The sequence below is a fragment of the Salminus brasiliensis genome, chromosome 10, assembly GCF_030463535.1.
Source record: "Salminus brasiliensis chromosome 10, fSalBra1.hap2, whole genome shotgun sequence".
NCBI lineage: Eukaryota > Metazoa > Chordata > Actinopteri > Characiformes > Bryconidae > Salminus > Salminus brasiliensis.
Genome location: NC_132887.1, coordinates 17543406 through 17565777, shown reverse-complemented (window position 1 = coordinate 17565777; position 22372 = coordinate 17543406). Strand labels below are relative to the sequence as shown.

At 40.7% G+C, this 22372-nt stretch overlaps 1 protein-coding gene across 4 annotated transcripts; it reads left to right on the top strand.

The window, feature by feature from the left end:
• Window positions 1-508: 508 nt before the first annotated feature.
• atg2b (autophagy related 2B) lies at window positions 509-22195 on the top strand. Of its 4 annotated transcripts, none has more exons than XM_072689535.1 (43): window positions 509-749; window positions 3098-3479; window positions 3871-4033; window positions 4127-4279; window positions 4638-4740; window positions 5256-5418; window positions 5717-5896; window positions 6482-6578; window positions 6697-6867; window positions 7025-7179; window positions 7725-7836; window positions 7940-8183; window positions 8515-8680; window positions 8801-8893; window positions 9227-9415; window positions 9522-9795; window positions 10005-10113; window positions 10218-10425; window positions 10502-10644; window positions 10743-10900; window positions 11103-11275; window positions 11377-11527; window positions 11783-11982; window positions 13249-13329; window positions 13434-13540; window positions 13850-13942; window positions 14061-14131; window positions 14461-14537; window positions 14697-14864; window positions 15057-15189; window positions 15763-15965; window positions 16226-16455; window positions 16676-16793; window positions 17293-17484; window positions 17634-17735; window positions 18438-18516; window positions 18659-18866; window positions 18992-19061; window positions 19167-19249; window positions 19366-19487; window positions 19730-19884; window positions 20226-20375; window positions 20472-22195. In XM_072689535.1, the coding sequence occupies exons 2-43, from the start codon at window positions 3318-3320 to the stop codon at window positions 20700-20702; spliced, it is 6240 nt and encodes a 2079-aa protein (XP_072545636.1). In that variant the 5' UTR covers window positions 509-749; window positions 3098-3317; the 3' UTR covers window positions 20703-22195. The 4 variants fall into 4 exon arrangements, with proteins under 4 accessions (XP_072545636.1, XP_072545637.1, XP_072545634.1 ...); XM_072689536.1 differs by having other exon boundaries at window positions 6694-6867; window positions 7028-7179; XM_072689533.1 differs by having other exon boundaries at window positions 6694-6867.
• Window positions 22196-22372: the final 177 nt, after the last annotated feature.

Here is a 22372-nt window from a genome sequence, read left to right as displayed (position 1 = left end):
TGTCTTATGTGAAAAAAAAAACACACCATCATTAGGCTCTACACTGATACAGCCATAACAAATCCATACCCCCAGTACTTGGGCGAATAGTAGAGTACTATGCTCTCCATATTGACTTGTGTTTAGTAGTGTCTAAGATTAGAGGGATCTTTGATTTTTTTTTTTTTTTTTTTTTTGCCAAATCAAACTAGCTGAGGTTATTCTTGAGTAAATAGCAAATCTCTTCTGTAAGTCACTCTGCATAAGAGCGTCTGCCAAATGCCCTAAATGTAAATGTATATATATATTTTATAAGTTTATAATGATAGTCCATATATAGTTTTTTCCTCCTGATATGGAGAGAATTGGAGTTGAGTACACAGCTTGTTGCATAAACATGGTGTGAGATTTCCCTGAATCATCAGGGTTAGGCAGGATGCCATCAGGAATGCCACACAAACCAAGGCACACCCTCCCACCCTCATGAAGAAGAAAACATTCATCTACCCACCAAGGCTAACACTATCCCCATACCGCTCGCCTATAGACAATGAGGCCTGGGTTTCTTTCAGGCTAAAATTTTAAGCATTATGCTCTGTTTTTCTGCAGTCAGCGCCTCGACAGCGCAGATTTGATTATTCTGAACACTTCCTGAGTGTGTGAGTGTGTGTGTGTGTGAGAGAGAGAGAGAGAGCAGCAGGGCAGCTCAGCTGAAGAGTGCGCAGTCATGAAACTGTTTGTAAACACCTCCAGCTACATCCTAAAGGAAGGTGAGTGATGCTGCTGTGGTGTCTGACTGACGAGCCTTTCGGCCCTCTTCTTGAAGTAGCTATTTCTTTACTGCTTCGTCGGATTATCCCAGGCTCCTGCCTAATCATGTCGAGCACAATAACTTCAGCTGAGCGTCCCCTGAAGGATTTTATTTTGTAGCTTGCTCGCTAGCTAGGAAGCTAAAGCTAGCTAGCCGGCTAACTAAAAGGGCTGCAGTGAAAGGTCGCGCCGCCGCTTATGTGGAGAGTGCAGGCGCGGTGTTTATGTGCAGGCGCGCTTTCCTGTGATTAAAAGCAGGTGTGTTTTACGTGCTTAATTAAAGGCTTAGCTTAGCAGACTAGCAGGACAGCTGTCTGTCTTGTTACAATTACGCAAACCCCGGTCAGTCTTGGCAGGCTGTCTGTCAGAGAGCTGCGTCTGTATTTTTTTGAGGGCTAACGCTAATGTTGCTGGTTGGATTGTCTACTAGCAGCTATGCTAGCTAACACATGCTCAGATTTTAGTATCATAGGTTTGTATCACTGCAGTTTCTGCGAGAAGCCTGAGTTGTCACCCACTGTAAACATGTGCTTTGTTATCTTTAACTTCAACTTAAAGGAAATCATGAGTTGTTGTGTTACTGTCCATCTATCCTACTGTTTCCCACTCCTGGTCCTGAAGGACCCCCCTGCCCTGCACATGTTAGTGTTTACACTGCTCCTAACAGACCTGAACAGATCCTTCCTGAGCTGAGGGTAGTGTGTGAGTCCTACACCCCAATCTAACATGCAGTTAGATGGCATAATCCTCAGTTTTTGTTTCTGTGGTCTTGTTGCAGTTCAGTTGACAACACACTGGAAAGCACATGTCACTGGCCAGAGCAGTTGGGGAAAAAGTCTTTTCTTAAAATACTGCTTGATAAATGATAGATCAGAATCATAGCTGTTATTTTCTGTTATGTTTACATATATACACAACATGGGACCTTTTGTAAAGCCACCCATTTCTAAAGTAAGCAGAAATGTTGGAACATATTTTTTCAGTAAGTAATTGGACAGGTGTTTCTTATTGGCCAAGTATTCCCTGGAGGGATTGATTTGATTGCCTGATATTGGTTTGACCACTGGTTTTCACCTGTGGAGACTACATATGTTTAAAAAATGATAAACATTAAAACTAACTAAGTTTTGTTTTTGGAAGAAATTAAATCATTTCAAGCTGAGAAAACAAGGAAAAACTGATCACAGCTATTGCACAAGCATTTGACATGGATAAGGTCATTGACCTCCGTAACAGCCGACTAACAGCAGGGGTGAAGGTATTATAATCCATTTTTGTAAAAAGGACTTTAGAAAATGCAGTGTAGAAATATAGAGATTACACCACACAATCCAAATCACTCATCAGCAGTAAGAATCAGAAGGTCCGATTGGAATTTGGAAAAAATACAGAGATGAGCCACACAACTTCTGGACTGATGAGACCGAGGTTGATCTGTACCAAAGGGATGGAAAGTTCAAAATATCAAGGTTGAAAGGATCTGCTCACAATATATAAACATACAGGCTCATCTGTCAAGCATGGTGGAGGCAGTGTCATGACTTGGGCTTGCATGGCTGCATTTGGAACAGGTTTACTCATCTTCAATGACGTAACTCATGACAATTCCCACATGACAACCCTATGGAACACGAGTTTCACCTTCTAAAACAGGAGAGGGGGGGGTTCCCACAATTTAAAGAAACTAAAAAAAAATCCTAGAAAAATCACAAAAAAAGACATTTAGGTGATGTTAGCAAGTTGCCACTTTGATGCAGTTATTGTAAGCAAATGATATGCAACCAAATAGTAAATATTCATTTACTTTACTTAAAAAAAAACAAAAAAACAAATGCCTTCCTATACTTTTGCTTACTTAAATGGGTAGGTCTGCCACAAAAGGTTCCATTTTTTTTCCAGTACTGTAATTATAACACTGCCTTTTATTAGCCAGGGAGTGTATTCAGATTCAGATTTGACCTTAGGGAAAAAAAAAATATTTCTTAAGATATAATAAATCAAAACATGGACTTGTCATTGGTGTACATCTCCACCTGTCTGTCTCATTGCTATTGGGTTTTAACACATCTAGATGTAAATGTGAAAAAATACAAGATGAGATTCTGATTTGTCACCTTGTCTTTTCTTCCTAAAGCCAAATGTCTTCAGTGTATAGCACTGTATAGTCTTACCATTCCAGTGCATTGAGAGGAGACCGTACATCTGATCTTTTATGTGGCACTTCTGCCACTCTCTATCCATCCATGTCTGTCTGTCTATCCATCCACCCTTCCACCCATACATCCCTCTGGATTTAATTTCTTTACAGGTTTTTTGCCTCTTGCTGAATTACGCCTGGCACACTGCTTTACCCACAACTGCATTGTTCCACTTCTAAAGCTGTTGGACCTCTCCTAATCTTCAGAATGATCAGGCCAACAGGACCCTTGATGTCAAGCGGAATGTCTGTGTGTCTCCTCCATGGAAGTACACTCCTCCCTTAAATTCTTATTTGGTTGTCCAAAAACTGAGTTCAAAAAGTAGACAGAATGCCGTGGCCTTTTTCAGAGTCTATTAAGAAGCGAGCCTGCAGGTACCTGCTGCATCGCTATCTGGGCAATTTCCTGCAAGAAAAACTAAGTTTGGATCAGCTTAGTCTGGACCTCTACCAAGGCACAGGTTCACTTGCACAAGTGCCACTGGACAAATGGGTAAGTACCTAGAAACCTTTTATGGTAATAGCTGGTAGGATAATAACAGCAGCATCACTAGTAAGCATAATGGTAAGAATCTTTTATTATTATTATATTTTTATTATTATTACTTTCTGCCCCTCTCTTCTTCTTTTCCTTCTTCTTATTGTAGTATGTGTTTTCCAGTGAAATTTTAATCTAATTACAGCGTAAAGAAAAAGAGCCTGACTGGACACAATTCAATTTGATTACATTTAGTAAAAAGTCAAAAAGAGAAAAGAGAAAGAAAAGAAAACAATGACTAATAATAGAGAAAATAAACCCAGTCAAATTCAGCTTTTACTGTGGGGAAAATGCCACACATATTATGTCAATATGTGACTGATCTCCTTTTCTTTTATTTCTGCAGTCGCTGAACGAGATCCTGGAGTCGGTAGATGCTCCTTTTGAAGTGAGTCAGGGCTTCATCCAGGCTATCTCCCTTACTGTCCCATGGGCCTCATTACTTCAGGACAATTGTGCCCTGGAAGTGAAAGGCTTGGAGATGGTGTTCAGGCCAAGGCCTCGTGTGGGTAAGACATATATGTAATTGTTTTCTTCCTGTATCAGCTTTGTAACGTGCATCAGTTTAGCATAGAAACTTTGTTCTTTTTCTGTCTGTTCAGCCTCTGGCATGGAGCCTATGTGCTGGTCTAGCTTCATGACAAGCAGTATGCAGCTGGCAAAGGAGTGTCTGAGTCAGAGACTTACTGATGATTTGGGAGAGAGCTTCCAGCCTCTGGAGGGTCTAGAGAAGTTTGCTGAGACGATAGAGACAGGTACTCAATTCTGCTCCAGATACATCACAGATGAGTCCCAGCCATAGATGATGCCATTCTGAATTCTCATTAAAACTCATTGGTGTTGACCATGCTTTTTCCATCATTATCCACCTTCGTAGCTGTAGTAAGTTATGTAGTAGTAAGATATGAAAAGTGTTACCACACAGTATATAGAGGCTCTTGGTTTTATATACTCTTCGGCTCTAAACAAAAGGCAGTTTGTCTGTAGTGAAGATCTAGTGGTAAACTGGGTTGTTTGAGCTTAAGTCTGTGTAAATAATTAATAAGATGACCGGTGAGCAATTTTAGTTACCTGCTGTTGAGTGAGTCACTGTCTCAACTTTCTATTCTTTAGTTTTGAGAAGAGTCAAGGTCACTTTCTTGGATACAGTCCTCAGAATTGAACATGTTCCAGAAAATTCCAAAACAGGTTTTGCTCTTGAAATTCGAATCAATAGGTAAGTTTTTAATGGTACAAAATGTTTTTTTTGTATAATATCTGTAGAATATTCAAATGTAGAGGGTTTTGTGTATGGTATTGTTATAAGGTTTTTCCTGCTCTTTTTTCCTACTTTCTACAGAAAAATGGGATTATTTTTTTAAAAAGTGATGTTTAACAAGACCTTTTCAATTTAAGATGTTTACCACATTATTTATAGGGTCAGTCACCGATCAATTTCACAGGGCTGCTGCCTTTTTTTATTTAGATTTTATTTTGAACACATCTTGTACAGCTAATCAACTCTTTAAAGGCTGAGAGCAACTGATTAAACCAGTGTAACTGGGTGTTCTCAAGGTTGATCGCAACAATAGCCTGCAGCCATGTTGAACCAATGACTTTTTTTTTTTTGCCGCATATGTGTGTGAATATCCTCTAGAAGTAGATTATTAGCCTATGACATAGTTGCATTAGTGTTACATTAGAGTTCTTAGAAAGGCTCTGAAAGCTGCTCCTGTGCCTCCATGAACACAGGATGGTTTACTGTGACGAGGCTGCTGAAGAGGGCTCCAGCGTGAATGTCCATCAGCCCACCACATTTGCACATAAGAACCTGACTCTGGAAGGCGTCACTGTTTTCTGGGATGAGTTTTCAGAGACTATGCGTGCCAGCCTCAAATCTTCCCCCACTCAATCAGTGAGTTTCATTTTGTGTTCTTATTAATGTGAAGCTAGTAGCTAGTTACTTACATACAGTTGCAATGCGTCTTTTACATGCATTGTTTGTAGAGGGCCTAGTCAAAGCGGATATTGGTAAATCAGAGAAGTAGTTCACAAAGCAGCATTTCTCTGTTGTTTTGGTAAAACTAAAATGATGACTAATGATGAACATCCTTCTACTGCTCAGGCTTGCATTTTTTTAAATTAAATTATCTGGATACATTTTGAGCCATGTTCCTTGTTTCATATGTCTGTCCACATTGTTGTCTTTACAGGAGACTGAGCCTAAACTGTCTCCAAGCTGGAATCCCAAAATTATTTGTGAGCCTCACCCTCAGTTCACAGAGCCGGTGTGTGCCAGCACACCGTTTGAACCCGTGCAAGTGGGCTGCCTCAGTGGCAGACTGGAGCTGTCCCTGGTGCTGAAGCAGAATGAAGCCATGCCTGGAGCCAAGGTGTGGAGCCATAAAGGCATTAAGCGTTCTGTCATTATCTATTTGTTGTTCCTGCCAATCCATAAATGCTTGTAGAATCGTTTTTCCAAATGAGGGCTAATTCTAGTGCTGCTCTCTAGGCTTAATTCAGGTCTGGGAAACCGGCATGGTATCAGTTTCTCAGACCCAGATAAAGCCCAGAATTACACTAAAAAGATTATATGTTGTATATTAATTGTTATTATTAAATTCAAAGCTCATTCAAATCTTATTCAAATCTTATTTGTAGATGTGTTTGCTCTTTGAGATGTTCAATTCCAAGAGGATGACTAAAGACTGAGTTTTGTATATTCATTTAATTCTATCTAAAATATCCTGCTGACAGCAGTCGTGTTTTTAGAATCTGACAGCTCATGAAGGGCTAAAAGAGATACAATCCCAAACTGGGTATCCATAACCAGTGGATGTACTAACCAGTGTTGTACACTAAATTCTGGTCTACACAGCCTATTTACATTTACGTTTTTCCGTAAAAAATATAACTTATTAGAATTAGTTTAGAACTAATTGTATTTCTTTTTAGTAATAATTTTCTTCTTTTCTCAGTTGGACATTGATGGACAGATTGATTCACTGATCATGCTGCTCTCACCACGACAAGTCCACCTCCTGCTGGATATGTTTGGAGTTTTCTCCAGTTCAGGTGACAGACTTAGAACCGCAACTTATAAAACACTCACAAACCTTCAACACTAAAGTTTTTCCTTGGTTTATATTGTTTCCCTCCTCAGTTTGACTGAATGAGTGTGTTTGTGTAGCAGGGCAGGAGTGGTCGGGCTTGGCTAAGGATAAAAAATGTCGGCCCATGCAGCAAGAGGATGAGTACCGTCTCCACATGGAGCTCAACCGCTGCTTAAAAAAGGAGCCAATGTCTGCTGCCACAGATCAGGACTTATTTGAGAGCCAGACCACCAGAACGGTGTCCAGCAGAGGTTAGTTCTGTTTTGGGTAACGTTTTTCTGCCCTGAGATCCCTGCCTGGACATAAAACACATGAGTAGGTAAATGTCATGTTTATGTTAAGCATGTCTGCATTTGTCTGCATATTTCATATATATATTTTTTTTCCTTTCTTCCCTTGTCTTTAAAGCAGAAGATGTATTTTTCTCTATGGCTGACATGGACATGTCACATAGTCTGTCATCCTTGCCTCCTCTTGGAGACCCACCCACCGTTGACCTGGACCTATCTCTTAACAGTAACTACTCTGCCTCCTTGGGGGAGTCGCCCTCTGGCAATGCAGCTGTGAGTCCTCAATGATCGATAGCGTAGTGAATGAGATGTGGGCGATGTGATATAAAATGGCTTTCCGTATAAATTGCATCATTATCAGCTTTTTTAAGCTTTAGTAATGAAAAATATGACCAACAGAATGGTTCATTTCAAAGATGAAACTCACATGTGGCTAAACTGTCCAAGGTTCCAAAAACCTGTGGTATGCTCTGCTTGATTGGATGTGTTGATGCACTGTATCTAAATTGTTGAATGTGGATGGCATTTGTGGCACCAATTTACCATTCCAAAACCAAAGATGGTTCCCTGGCTTGGTTCAGTCATTGTTTAATGGGAATACCAAATGCATTCACAACCTAGTTTCTTCCCAAAACTACAAAACATCTAGTTTCATTCCATTCTGTCTCTTCTGCAGTGATTTTTACATTTTTGCTCTAAAAATGTTTTTGGCAATATAAGCCTATTTGTGAGCTTATAGATTTTTTTGCCATATCACCCACCCTTGCCTCATTACTTTATAGAGTATAGTAACACATATATACATTTTTTTCTCTTAGGCTGTGTGGGACGAGTACATGGATATACCTAAACAGAAGGAGAAACAGACTCATGAGACGCCTCTATTCACCAGAGACCCTCAGCTTCCACATAAGCTGCTCAGACAGACCTGTAAGTGGGATTTTAAACAGAAAGTGACAGTCCCTAAAATCACAGCATTATATTTGTGTTCTTTAATCACTTCACTGCAACAGTCCCTTACCTGTATTTCTAGCTCATTCGACTAAGGGCCACTGCGATGAGTCACGGCCTGAGCTGGTCTTCAGGCTGACTGTAGGCAATCTTTGCCTGTCAGTGCTCCACATCGACCCCCTCCCACCACCAGACTCCACCCTGAGCCCCCTTGCACCAATGGCCTCTGAATTTTTCCGCACAGTAGCTGTTGATAAACTGCAAATAGGGGGCTTCCTCCAGTCTCGAGCTGTTTTTAACCAGGCCTGTCCCCATGACCACCTCAGGTGAGCTTTTGACACTTCAATTTACATTGTGTCAATTCACATTATGTTGAATATACCATGAATATTGTCTGTACGAATTGATGTATATATTATGTAAAGATTATAAAGTGCCTGTAAGCAACAACCATGTATGCTTATTACATAAACTGCATAGTAATAAGTGTAGATGTCTGAAAGTTTTGTTTTATTTTTTCATATTCATTCTTGAATAATGTATTTTTGCTTATATTGAATAAAACCATCACTATAGCAATGACACTGCATTTTTTCTACTGTACTTTATCTTTTCCAACTTGCTTATGCCTGTCATGCTTGTGTCTGTATTCCCCAGGTTTGTAGGCCAGGGGTTAAAAGTGACCTATGAGCACTGTCAGGGCTCTAGCCTGCGCACACTGAGTACAGATCTGTCTCTAAATCGTATGGAGCTGCTGGAATGCCTGTACCCCACCGAAAATGCCAGCACTAGCAGCATGCAGAATGGTGTACAGTACACAGAGGTGCCCTCCCATACTACGGTTAATTAGATGCAGTGTGTTCTGTATCAGTTAGTGTAGTTAATGTAGTTTGTGTCTGTCTATTGCTGAAAGAATAACTTTTTCCTCTTTGTTGAACACCAGCTCCTGACTTTCGATGAGGCTACCAGCAGTGAGTCTCCCACCCATACTTGTCTTCATCTGCTCTACAAGCTAACAGAGCGTAAAGGCCCACAGGTGAGCATCTGAGGAGAATGTTACCTTCAGAGTGACTGTCAGTCAGTGTACTAGGGTTATGAAAGGAACATTGTTCCAAGTATTTAATGTCCCCTGACCCTGGTACTAGAGAGTGGAGCACAAATGATGGTAGTGTAAAAGTTTATTATTTAATTAAATAGGTCCAAATGTAATGTGCTTTGGTAATCATCAAGTATTTTTAAAAAGCTGACATTTTCATATCACTTAAATATCAAAGCAAGATTTTATGTATGTGTTTTATAATATATAATGTTTAATACATCCACACTCATTATTTCTTCTTTATCATTTCTGTTTTTCTCACTCTCTCAGGGTGGGCAGGTACGCCTAAGTGCTATGCCTCGCAAAGCTGAGTTTCAAGTGGAGCTAGGTAAGGCTCGTTCAGAGTGTGACATCAGCATCGTAGACCGTCTCAATTCCCTGTTACAGCCTCAGAAATTGGTCACGACAGAGACCATGGCCTCCCACATGTACACCTCTTACAACAAGCCCGTCAGCCTAGTGAGACGCTTTTTTAGCATTTCTTTTTTTGTTTAAAAAAATGTCCAATATGGCGTTAATGTTACTCTTTGTCCGTTGGCTCATATATGTTTATTACACATTGCAGCACAAGGCCTTTGCAGAAGTGTTTCTAGAAGATAGCCGCACCCCAGCGCACTGCCTGGTGTCGGTGTCTGTAAATGCTCCACAGCTGGTACTGGTGGTTCGGTTCCCAATCCCAGATTTGCGGTCAGATCAGGAAAGAGGCCCGTGGTTTAAGAAGTCCCTCCAGAAGGAGATGTTGCGTCTGGAACTGGAGGACTTTGAGCTCAAGTCTGAGTTTACTGGAGGCAGTTCTCCAGAGCAGACAAAGATGGAGCTCACCTTCAAGGAGCTCAGTGGTATGTATGATGGCAAACATTTAAAAAGCATGTTGAATGATATGAGCTAACTACTAAATAAAATAATTTCCAGACTTTCAGTTACACCTCTTTTGAAACCCTTTCCTGCGTCTGAGAATATAGATATTGTATTAATAAGAATAGATCTGCTAGAAATAGGAATACTGTATTTACTACTGTTTCATGACATACCATACTTTTTGTTCTAGGGTTTTTCCAAAATGACAAAGACCACTGTGCAGCCAGGTTCTTACGTGTGTCACACACCATGGAGGAGAACATGGCCTCCTCAGACAGCGGCAAATTTGATTGGCCCAGGTACGGTCCTTTAGAATTGCTGCAAACAAAGAAGTGTAAATAAGTAAAATATCATCCTCATGAATGGTCTGCTTTCTTTGTTTTTGTCTATGGCTTCCGTTCAGAGTGGTGCTAAAGGTGAACCCCATGGCTGTGCACTCAATCTTGGAGCGGATTACGGCTGAAGAGGAGGAGGAAGGCGCTGAGGGACATTCACAGGAGGAAGAGGAGGAAGAGGAAGGAGCTGCCCATTCCTTGAAGGATGTGTGTGATTTTGGCAAACCTGAGCCCTCCCCTTTCTCTTCACGCCGGGTCATGTATGAGAATGAGGAGGTAAGAGATTCACCCTGAGGACCCTATAGCTTAAATTAGACCCCCTATAATAACTGCAATGTTGTGATCCTGTTAGATGGTGATTCCAGGAGATGTGGTGGAAATGACAGAATTCCAGGAGAAAACCATGAACAATTCCCGTTATATTCTAGAACTGTCTTTTCCCAATGTGCAACTATCACTGCCTAACAAAGCCTTCTATGAGAAACTGCACAACAGGTAGGTCAATCTTCTAATCTGCTACAGTTTGCTTGTAAAACTTTGATGTAGGTGTCGCTCGCTGTGTTTGTTAAAGTAAAGATATTTTTCTTTTCCAGAATTAATAATGATTTGCTTCTGTGGGAGCCCACCGCACCGTCTCCAGTGGAGACCGTGGAGAACATGCCATATGGGATGGGCCTTTCTGTTGCTAGCCAGCTCATCAGCACCTACAGCAAAGAGAGCTTTAGCCAGTTCAGGCCCACTGGCCCTGAGGGTATGCTCTTCTCTTCTGCTGGACCACACTGTAAAGTTCTGTTTGATTGAAGGTCATATTTTACAACCAATATTGACATTATTCAGCAACTTTAATCTTTGTAGTTGTGATACTGTCAGTCATATGATGGCTGTCATGTGTTCCTAGCCTCTGATGTTTTATTTGTGTTTATTTACATGTCTGTGTGTATGTATGTGTATAGAAGAAGAGAGTGGCTCAGAGGAGGAGACTTTACAGTACTACACCCCAGCTGAGTTGGGCTATAGGAACATGAGAAAGAGGAAGAATAAAATGCAGCCTAAGAACTCGCAGAGTCTTTTCTCTGTGCTTTTGTCTGTCAATCACTGCCTGGTTGCATTACATACGGAGGCTAAAGTAAGTCATCTAGATTTGATTTAATACATCATTTTAATTCATAAATATGTCATTAATATATCAGGCAGACTCACATTTTATTGTTTAATGCATTTGACCAGCAAGAGGATAAAAGTGTTTTAAGGAACAAGCATGGGGAGTTCTGGATGGAGGTGAAGAACGGAGTTGTGTTCAGTGTGATGCAGTATGAGGGCTATAAGGACCAACATTACGTTTGCTTCCACACTTCCAGCGTCTGCCTCTATCACCATGGTAACCATCTCCATGACATTCATACGGTATTCTCATTGATTGAGTTCTACAGGAAGATGTTATTGACAAAATGTCTTTTCTGGAAGTCTCTCACACAGTGGGCTTTGATGAAGTGGCAAGCTGCCAAAGTCTCTCATCTTATCAAGGCTTAGGGCTGACTTTGTGGTACTCATGCCAGCATGAGAGGCACAGATCGGTAGAGTAGAGAGTTTGTCTGTGCTGGGTGAGTGATGAGCTGTGTTCGTCTTTTCCCAGGCACAGTAGACGGAGATGTCCCTGTGTGGGACATGAAACTGCCGTGCAGGACACGACCCCATTGGCTGGAGCCGGCAGTCTATGCTTGTGAGTCTGCAGCTGAGAGAGCTTCTCCCTCTGGAGCACTCAGTGTGGAGTCCCATAGTATGTTGGCCCTCGCCCTTAAGATTTCCTCTCACAGCACGGAGCGTAATGTCAAGGTGTGTATGAGCAAGTAATTATGTGTGGTGGTGTATACATACACTGCATACGATACTGTAGCTGTGTAGGTTGGGTTTGTTAGTCTTAGTATTTTGTTCTTAACCCCTTAAAATTTAAACCTATTCAATTATTAATATTAAAGGATGTGAAGAGCATAAAATCAACAACACGTGTATGTAGCAACATGATGTAGCAATTGTACCAGCTTTAAATTCATTTTGATGGTAAACTGATCTGTATTAATAGGGAGAATGGCATCTCTGTCATTGATACTCTGAGCCAGTATACTAATACTGCACTGTGTAATTTTGGTGGAGCTACTTGAGACCTCTCATGAGAACAACACTGCATAACCCGAGTGTAAAATCCGGTAATATTACTCTAAAGTCTCCACATGCTTCTTTCACTTCAGATGCTGGTTCTGTATCTTTTAACTTAGTAAATGCATGTGTGTGCCATAATGTAGGAACTCATGAAGTGTGAACTCATGAAGCAAAAGTAATTACACTTGATGTCTTTTTTTTCTGTATTTACTCTTCAGTGAAAACCAATTCATTTTTGAGATGTTGATTTAGCGAATTAATGATGCCTGTTTTCATTGTAGAGGGATGAGCAAGAGAGTTTCTATTTAAAAAGCAGATAAAGTTACTAAATTATAAGCAAATGACAACCAATCACATCATTACACCATTTAAGACCTTGTAATTCGCTTTGAAAAAACATTATATGTCAAAATGTTTGTGGACACCACCTACCAATAAATTCATTAAGCTACTTTAAGCTGGCACTATGCCTAAGGCCACACATGGGCTGGAGGGATATAAAGCAGTGGAACTGTGTTTTCTCTGGAATGATAGTGCTCCATTTAGTACTTTTGGGATGATTTGTGGAGTTGGTGGTGGAGAGGTGGTGATCTTCTGACATCAAATCCAAATCCAATGTTCCAAAATCTTGTTGAAGGCCTTTCCTGGACAGAAACAAAAAGCAAAAGCAGGATAAACTCTATTTTTAATACACTTGGTTAGATTACACAACATTTAGATTGAACTGGCAAGGAAAATGCAGGGGTGTTCACTTGGTTTCCTCTAAGCCTCACCAGTATCACCAGTAACTGTAAACTATCCTGTAACCATTATGAAACTCAATTTATCTTTTAGGTCCTTGAGGTTACGGGTTTAATACTACGTAATCGTTTGCACACATATATTTTCCTCTCCTTTGTTAGTGTGGATATCTAAGTGAGAATGTCTATGTGATGATTTCAGGAGTTTCTTATTACCATTGGGGTCAGAGGAGCCACACTGCAGCATAGAGTGGTGCCCTCCAGTCTGGGCTGGTATGATCAGGTAATGACTGGCCCTTTCACACATTGTCTAAACGCAATTTAGTATAAGGTGACCAGTTAGTGACTGTAACCTGCTACACTTTTTTTACTCTCTTTCTTGTGCAGATAGTAGATTTTCTGAATGTGTCTGATGAACCTGTCCTTGGCTATACTCCACCGTCCTCTGTGACTACCCTCCACCTACACCTTTGGAGCTGCTCCCTGGACTACAGGTGACCATCTGTTTGCTATTAATTACATAGATACTGGTGCCAGTTTTCCAAAAATATATGAACACAAAAAAGCAGCAACAGTGTAACAGTGAGATTATTGCTGTGTAAGCAACAATAAGTCACAATTGTGTGTGATTCGTATTTTTTTATTCTGACTTTAGTTACTTTGGACTGAAATCCCAGATCCAAATGGAGTCATTTGTTTAAGGAATCATAAATGAATTGGTCAGATTAGATTTGCACTCCTGTGTAACACTGAGTATAAATATGCAATGTAAAACCATGACACACCCTCTCATCTCATGACAGGCCTCTGTATTTGCCTGTGAGGTCTCTCCTCACAGTGGAGACTTTCAGTATCTCTAGCAGTGTGTCTCTGGATCACTCCTCCTCTTCACTCAGGTAGGACACTGCTATAGTCAGTGTATGACCGTTTGTCTGCTGCACCAGCCATTATTACACCACTGATTTCCACTTCTTATATGTTTTTATACTGAATTATCTTTATTCTATCATGTAGAATCATTCTAGATGAAGCAGCACTCTTTCTGTCTGACAAAAGCAATGCTGTGTCTGTCAACCTGGCTCGAGGTAAGAAGTCTTAGTTCCAGGCGCATGTCGCAGTTCCACAAATACAGAAGCTTAGCAGAAGTAGTGTTGTAGTAAAATGTTTATTATACCTTGTGTTTGTTGACAAATTATCCTTAAATAATGATTACTCAACTTAGTATTAACAACTACATAATCATTGTGTGAAACCTTGTATTTTATACGCATCTATACAAATGATTATCCGATACTTATATCATGTAGGCTTACACACATAGCTAACAATGTATGGCTTGTTTCTAACCCACATAATACCCACTTGTACACGTCAGTAGTCTGCTTTATCATACTATATTTCTCTTATTTTCCAGACTATGTGCAAGTGATGGACATGGGGACTTTGGAGCTCAGGATCACGGCAGTCAAACCTGGCACAGATGGGGAGAGGGTGAGACATGACTAAAACAGCAGTAGCAAAGAGCAGTAGCAGATCTTGTGTTTCAGGAGTGCACCTTTGTGTTGTTAACAACTGTGCTTTTACAACTAATAATAAAAATACTACTACTAAAAGAACAAATGTAAACAATGTTTTGACTCTCTTGTCTAGACGGAACCGAGGTTTGAGCTGCGCTGCTCGAGTGATGTCATTCATATTCGCACCTGCTCAGATTCCTGTGCTGCGCTCATGAACCTCATTCAGTACATTGCCAGCTATGGAGACCTGCTGCCTCCATCCAGGCAGGAGAGTAAGAGCACTGCTAGGCAGAGAACAAAGGTAAGTTATTAAAGCTTTATTAAAGTGTTATTGTCTAGATCAGATATATCTTGATTTTTTTGAGACTTAAGAAATCGTTTTACAGAAAAGATATTTGCACTGTTTTGCTCTTTGCTTCATTTTATTTAGTTAACGGAACTATTCAATCCAGAATGGACAGTGACTTAATTTGTTGTTCATTGTTTTCTGTAGCCAGATGTAGTAAGCCAACCCCCATCCCAGGCCCCCCTCCTCCCTGAGGCTGAGCAGCAAATGCTACAGGACCTGATGAGTGATGCTATGGAGGAGACAGACTCCCTGCAGGGACACACCCTGCAGTCCAATGGTCAGGAATGTATATTGATCTTGGCTGAGAATTTCACTGATCATTGATTTGTCCATGTGTTTTGAATAAATTCACAGTGTCTCAGATCTGATATATGGTTATCACACACTGCTATATACCAGCTAGAATACAATGATGCATATAAGGATAATCGATTATATGGACACTGTTTCTTCTGAAATTAAGGTTATACACTGCTTTATGCTTTATGTTGATAGGTTTATTTTTATATGATTCATATAGTCCTATTTTTGTGCATCTGTGTGAGCAATGGGTGCAACTTAAAGTAGCCGAATGCATTCATTAGAAGGGGTGTCCACAGCGGCAGGATAAACTCCACCTTTTTAATACCCTTGATTTTGGAAGAAACAAAAAAAGAGCCGGTGTCCCAATACTTTTGTCCATATATCGTATGTGATAATTATAGATTACAATGATAATAGAATAACTCTTTTAACATTTTTAAAAGGGCTATTGTAACATTGCTGCTGTTCACAGATATGTGCAAGTATATCTTTAACAGAAAAATGGCACCTGTTTCTCATATACGTTCAATGGTCTACCCTTTTGTAGGTGTCCGTGAGGACCAGATAAGTGATCATGACCCACCACGGTCTGATCTATTCCTCTTCCCTGATGAGAGTGGGAACATGGGCCAGGAGCCCAGTCCAACCTACCCCACGCTGCACTCACCCCTCATTTCCCCACCTGCACCAAGCACACACCATGACTCAGACGATTTCTGCATCTTGGACACTCCGGGCTCTAGATCAGTGGTGAGCTGCTTTTACTGTCTATGTTGTTAGTGTTTATTTTAAGGAAATATTGGGAAAACAAATACACAACTTGCTGCATGTGCCACATAAGGGGGATGTGACCAAACCCCAAACATTTACTGAATGCCATGATTGTTACAAAAGCATGTATTTAGGAAATACACCCACATTAATGTGGGAATTTATGCCATTTGAACTCATTCCATGCTTACATGGAAGGTATGTATACAGCATTTGTCTGTATGTGTTGTGTTTGACAGGAGAGGGATGAAGAACCAGTTGTACAGAAGCTGACCACTGAGCCCATAGTGGTGCTGGAGAACCATTTCAGTGAGCCTCTAGAGGGCAGCAGTGGCAGCAGGGGCCCACTTAACTTTCCTGTGCCTGAGGTCAGGTATTTGATAAAGGAGATCTCTGTGGTCTGGCACCTGTATGGCGGAAAGGACTTTGGCAGTGGGCCACTCTCCTCCTCTCCAGCCCGCAGTCGAGGGTAAGGCCATGGGTCAAGGTCACTCTTAACCTTAGTTTAAATCATCATAGTGATATCTGGGAACAAAGCAACCTTGGCTGTGCAAGGTCTGAGGGAGGGATCAATTTGTTGGAGAACTTTAAACAGAGGGGAATTTTACAATAAGAAACATTTAATCAGTGTAGTGCTGAAGATGTTATGATAGCACAGTGTGTGTGTGTTTGTGTGTGACTCTGTGTAGGTGCACTCCTCATAGTTCCCCCTCTCAAACACCAGTGAGGCAGGCCCGGAGTGGCTCTCGCTCTGGTGGAGGGTGGGGCAGGAATCCAGATGTGCTGATGGAGATCCAGCTCAGCAAGGTCAGTTGAACCACCATTAAACTTTGCAAAACCATAAAGGGTTTAGTTCCCCCTTAATACATTTCAGTGCTGTGAAATAAGTTTGTCCCCTGTCTAAATTCCTGAATATGTGTGCATTTCAAACACTGAATAATATCACACCTTAAACCAAAACCAGGAATCTCTCTTTCTCTGTGGCATTATGTGCCTGACTGGATATCCTGTCTGCTGCCTAATTCACTCTGATTTAAAAGCCCAAAGTAAGATTTAGATTGGCTGGTCCATATCAAGGCTGGCTGTTAACTAATGCTGGTTACTTATCACATCTTAATTAACTCTTCAATTTGGTGTTTTTGGCAGACTCCTTTCTATCTCCTTTTATAATCCACTTACAATCACACTGATTATATTGTGAAAATATGATCAGAAATTCAGACAGGGGGCAGTCACTTCTTGTGGAACTGTGTATCTGAGAAGATTAGCATGTTTTACAGTAAAGTGTTATATCATGTGCTTTTAGGTGCGGTTCCAACACGAGGTTTACCCTCAGGTGGCTCCTGAGGCCAGCTCGATGTCTGAGCAGCCGGTGTCTAGACAGGTGTTTTCAGTGCAAGACTTGGAGATACGAGACAGACTGGCCTCTTCTATGATGAACAAGTTCCTCTACCTCTACTCCAGCAAAGAGATGCCCAGGAAAGCCCATTCCAACATGGTGAGAGAATTGCACACACAGCCTAATGTAAACTTTTAAAAGAAACGTCCAGATGATATCATTAGGTACTATAAACAATAATTTGCATGCAACAGTTTTGCATTTAGCAAATATATGTTTTTAATTGCCTGTTTCTATTTGTCTTGCAGCTAATGGTTAGAGCGTTACACATGTGTCCAGAAGCTGGCCAAGCTCCCCAGGAGTGCTGTCTCCGTGTCTCCCTGATGCCACTGCGCCTCAACATTGACCAGGTGTTACATCATGCTGTACATACATACTGTAACCTGTCGTTCTCAGCTCTAACTCTTCTCTCTCATTAATCAATTCATACTGATGGATGAAGTGCATAGGGAAAGTTCTCAGACCCTTTCAAGTCTTCTTTTTAGAGTAATTGACTCACAGTAGCATTTTTGTCTTTTGTCAGACCCAGGAGTGCTTTCTGTGAGAATTTGGTTAATTTGGTAAAGTATGAAAGTTGTTTATGAGCTCACGAGTGGCCCAGAGAACCGATCTCTGGTCCTTTTTAAATTGGTGGTCATTCTTCATATTTTAGCAGATGGTCATGCACGGTGAAATGCCATGACTCTAGAAAACACTGCCGTTTTTGCCATTGTAAGTGTTTGTATCTAAGGAAAATAATGAAAACCAATAAACAGATTAATCTAGGCCTTACCATTTTGCGAAAAAGAAACAAAGTTGCGCAATCTATGCACAGTTCAAATCGCAAAGCAAACCAGTAAAAATGAGCCCCTTCCTCAAATTAGCACAGAATTGGTCATTGGTGCAGACTTGTGTAAAAAAAAAAAACAAAAAGCCTTACGTTTTTGTAGAATGGAGCATTTTTTACCACAGCAAACCTCACCTAGCGATTTAATCATGAATCAATTATGCACAAATTTTGTAAGATTGGTCAAATTCTCCCCAAAGTCTTACAGTGATTTATTTCTTTGTAGGATGCTCTATTTTTTCTGAAAGACTTCTTTACCAGTCTGGCAGCAGACGTAGAGCTCTTCTCCCCACCGGAGCAGGAGGGTAAGTGCATTTGGTGACCATTTTTTTTAGTCTCTGGTTTGGATGTCTGTACCACTTCATAAGTATTGTTACTTTCTACAGTGGTATTCTGCTTGTGTGTGATTTTTAACCTCTTGATTTGTTTTTTTCCTCTCTCCTGCAGCACTCTGTGTATCTGTGAAAAAGCCTCCTGGGCCAGAGGTAGCATGTACTTTCTCCAAGTATAGCGGGGGAGCAGGTCAGGACCCTGCACCAATCATCTCTGTGCCTACCCAAACGCGCTCTAGTCAGAACGGCCTTGGAGCCTCAAGCCATGACCACGTGCCTGAGACTGCCTCCACATCCTTCACTGATCAGCCTATCTTCTTCAGGTGTGTGTGTGTGTGTTTGTTTGATCTTTACCTTTGTTCTTAAGCTCTTGCTTTACTTGATTAGCTGCCAAAAGCCAGGAAAAGATTAAAATTTCTCTCAAATATCTTATGCTCATCCATTTCAGAGAGTTCAGGTTCACTTCTGAGGTGCCAATCCGACTGGATTACCACGGAAAACATATGGCCATGGAGCAGGTGATTTTTTTTATTTTATTTTTTTTTTTTTTAAAGGGCTTTTCAGTCCACTTTTTTTGCAAAAAAACACCCGTCTTTAATGTCAGGGTACTGATTTTTTTTTAGGGCACTTTTGCAGGGATTGTAATTGGGCTGACCCAGCTGAACTGCTCCGAGCTTAAGCTGCGGCGACTCTGCTACCGACAAGGGTGTGGATTCATCACATTTCTTGTTTACAACTTAATATGCTAATTAAAGTATTGTTAATTTAAAAAGTGATTTACTCAGAAAATGCAAGTGAATATCTGCATACTTTTCTGTGTAGACTGCTGGGTGTCGACAAGCTCTTTTCTTATGCCATTAATGAATGGCTCAATGACATAAAAAAGAACCAGCTACCAGGGCTGCTTGGTGGAGTGGGGCCCATACACTCTCTGGTGCAGCTTGGTAAGTACATTATTTAAACTTCCTTACTCACACCCAAAGCCCCAAATTGATCAGATGTGTTTTCTGGTATGTTTTTGCTTTTAATATTCTTATGAGTTAATGTGATAAATGTGATATGGACCAGATATTATGCATGAATTCTTGCTTGTAGAAGTCAAACAATAAATATGATTTAGGCCAAATGGGCCAAATGTTCTAATAGCGCTAATGAACTCATGTTCCATCTCTGGTTGTCTGTTTAGTCCAGGGATTTAGGGATCTAGTGTGGCTGCCTATAGAGCAGTATCGGAAGGATGGACGGATTGTGAGGGGCTTCCAAAGGGGTACTGCCTCTTTTGGGACCTCCACTGCCATGGCAGCCCTGGAGCTCACCAATCGCATGGTGCGGACAATCCAGGTAAACTCATCTTTACTTTGCATCCTGGGCATGAGAGTTCTCCCTCTCATTGGTTTATGTTGGACATAATAAGAAAAAAATCCTAACACTGTTAAGCAAGCTCTTTGAAAATACCTTGGCTGAGTACTTCATTATTAACAGCTATACACCTACTACATCATGGAATTATCTGACCAGCTAATTGTCTGGGAGTAATACAACTCCTAAAATCATCTTGATAAGGGCAGGTTCAAATAATGTTTATCAACCATCACAATGGCAATTCAGAAAAAAACAAAAACAAATTGAACACTGGACCATTCTGAAAACGTAGCCTGATTTTGTGTGTTTGTTTTGTTCAGGCAGCTGCAGAAACAGCTTATGACATGGTATCTCCCGTGCCAGATGAGAGAGAATGCAAAAAGATCAAACGATATTCATATTATCGACTGGCTCATCAACCTGTGGACCTCAGAGAAGGTGTGGCCAAGGCTTACAGTGTAGTTAAAGAGGTAGGCACATTTTCTGTTCTACTTTATTTAGGATAAACGCTTTTAACTGACCCTTGACAAAAAGTTTGGCCTGCATGCATGTGTGTGCTCCTGTAGGGCATTACGGACACTGCTTTGACGATTTACGACACAGCCACCCGTGAGCATGAACAGAGGGGCATGACAGGCGCAGTTGGTGGAGTCTTACGCCAGCTTCCTCCTGCTGTTGTCAAACCTCTGATCGTTGCTACAGAAGCCACCTCCAATGTGCTGGGAGGCATGAGGAACCAGATTCACCCTGATGCTCGCCAAGAGGAGTCACAGAAATGGCGTCTGGGAGAAGAGTAAACAGAGAGGGCTAGTGCTCTCTGTCTCTGCCAGATGGCCATGACACTACACGTGATTGCCATGTTGTCACCTAGTGTCCTCAACAGCTGATCCATAGTCAGTGTTTCCATTATGCTGCTTCTGTTTTTTTAGGGCCACAGTGGTGTCTCACTGACTTATTCAACAGAGACCACGATAGCAAAGCCTGGCTTATGTCAATACAGCTGTCAAAGGCAGAAGATCACTGGAGCAAATACCTTCCTTTATTGGCAGCACCTGAAATCTTAACTGGAGTCATCTAATAATGCATCTCAAAGCCGCGGCTTTGCAGACAAACATTGTTGTCGGCACTGTAGAAAATAAAACAACGTCGTCTGAAACCTCCTGTCCTGTCAGCAGTGGTACGAGTACATTTCTGTAAACTGGCTTTTCACACCCCACCAACAGACATCCTTGTAGTGCCTTCATAGGAATATTATAAAATGCTCGTTAATATGTGCTCCAAACTTTCCATGAAAGGGATGTCCTGAGTTAAGCGCGATAACTGTGCCATTTTATTTTATGGTTGTGATCAGTGAGTTTTCAGTGCAGGGGTCTCAGAGAAAGTTGGAAACACTAGTTTTGATAACGGGTACGGTAACGCAAACACAACCTGGTCACTGGCGAAGTTTGTAGGGTAGACTGTTTGATAAATGCCATTTTCTCCTTAGAAAAGGGAGTAAGAACAAGGGAATAATAGATAAATTATTACTTTTTTACCTCTTTACCCTGATTAGTCACTTAAAAAAAAATAAAAAAAGAAAAAAAAAGTTTCCCACTGTTGAATGGAACCATTCTTTAGCTGAGTGTGATTAGACTGTACTGAATCTCAGATAAGGTTGAACTACTATTTAGGATTGGGAATAACAAGGGTTTCCTTAAGATTTGGCTTGATTTCCATGACTTCGATTTTGTTCAATTTTGTCCCTTTTTTTTTTTTTTTTTTTTTTTTTTTTTTTTTTTTTTTTTTTACATTGACACCTTCAAAGGTTAGGACATGGTTTTTGAGGAGGTGTATCACAAAAGGCTGTATCACAAAGACAGAAACCTAAACTTCTAAGTTTCCTACATACAAAACACCAAATGTCATTTTATTGTTAACAAGCAAACAACCTGTTCATCCTTATGCATATCAAGTGTCATTAACAGGAACATATTTGGAATTATTTGTACAGATTGTGCAATAGTGAATTGTACATGTGCTCTCTTGGATTTTTTTTTTACATTATGTAAGACATTACTAAGACAGTACTAAATTAAGCATTTGGGAAACTGACGGATGCAATGCATTTGCTTTACAGGTCAGAGAATGTGATTTGCACCTGCTCAACTTCCTCTTAAACTACTTAAACTTGTGTTGTATGTGTTCTGTTTAAATAGTAACAGTCCTTGTACATAAATGTAAAGTTAAATTTCACAATTTATATATGGAAGCATGTATATCCAAAAAAGGGAAATAAAATATCTAACGTTGACCCATTCCTATTCATTACCTGTTCATTTTAACATTTACACAGCCTGCCTAATATTAAGTAGGTCCCCCTCGCGCCACCACAACAGATCTGACCATTTGTGGCATGGCACAAGACACAGAAACACTTTCTATGATATCTGGCACCAAGACCCACATCAATGAGCCTTAGGCACCCGTG

Coding starts and splice junctions, on each gene's coding strand:
- atg2b (XM_072689533.1), top strand. CDS start 3,318: ATGCCGTGGCCTTTTTCAGAGTCTATTAAGAAGCGAGCCTGCAGGTAC. Junction 14,538..14,696: donor CTGGCACAGATGGGGAGAGG/GTGAGACATGAC, acceptor TCTCTTGTCTAG/ACGGAACCGAGGTTTGAGCT. Junction 19,488..19,729: donor ACACTCTCTGGTGCAGCTTG/GTAAGTACATTA, acceptor TTGTCTGTTTAG/TCCAGGGATTTAGGGATCTA.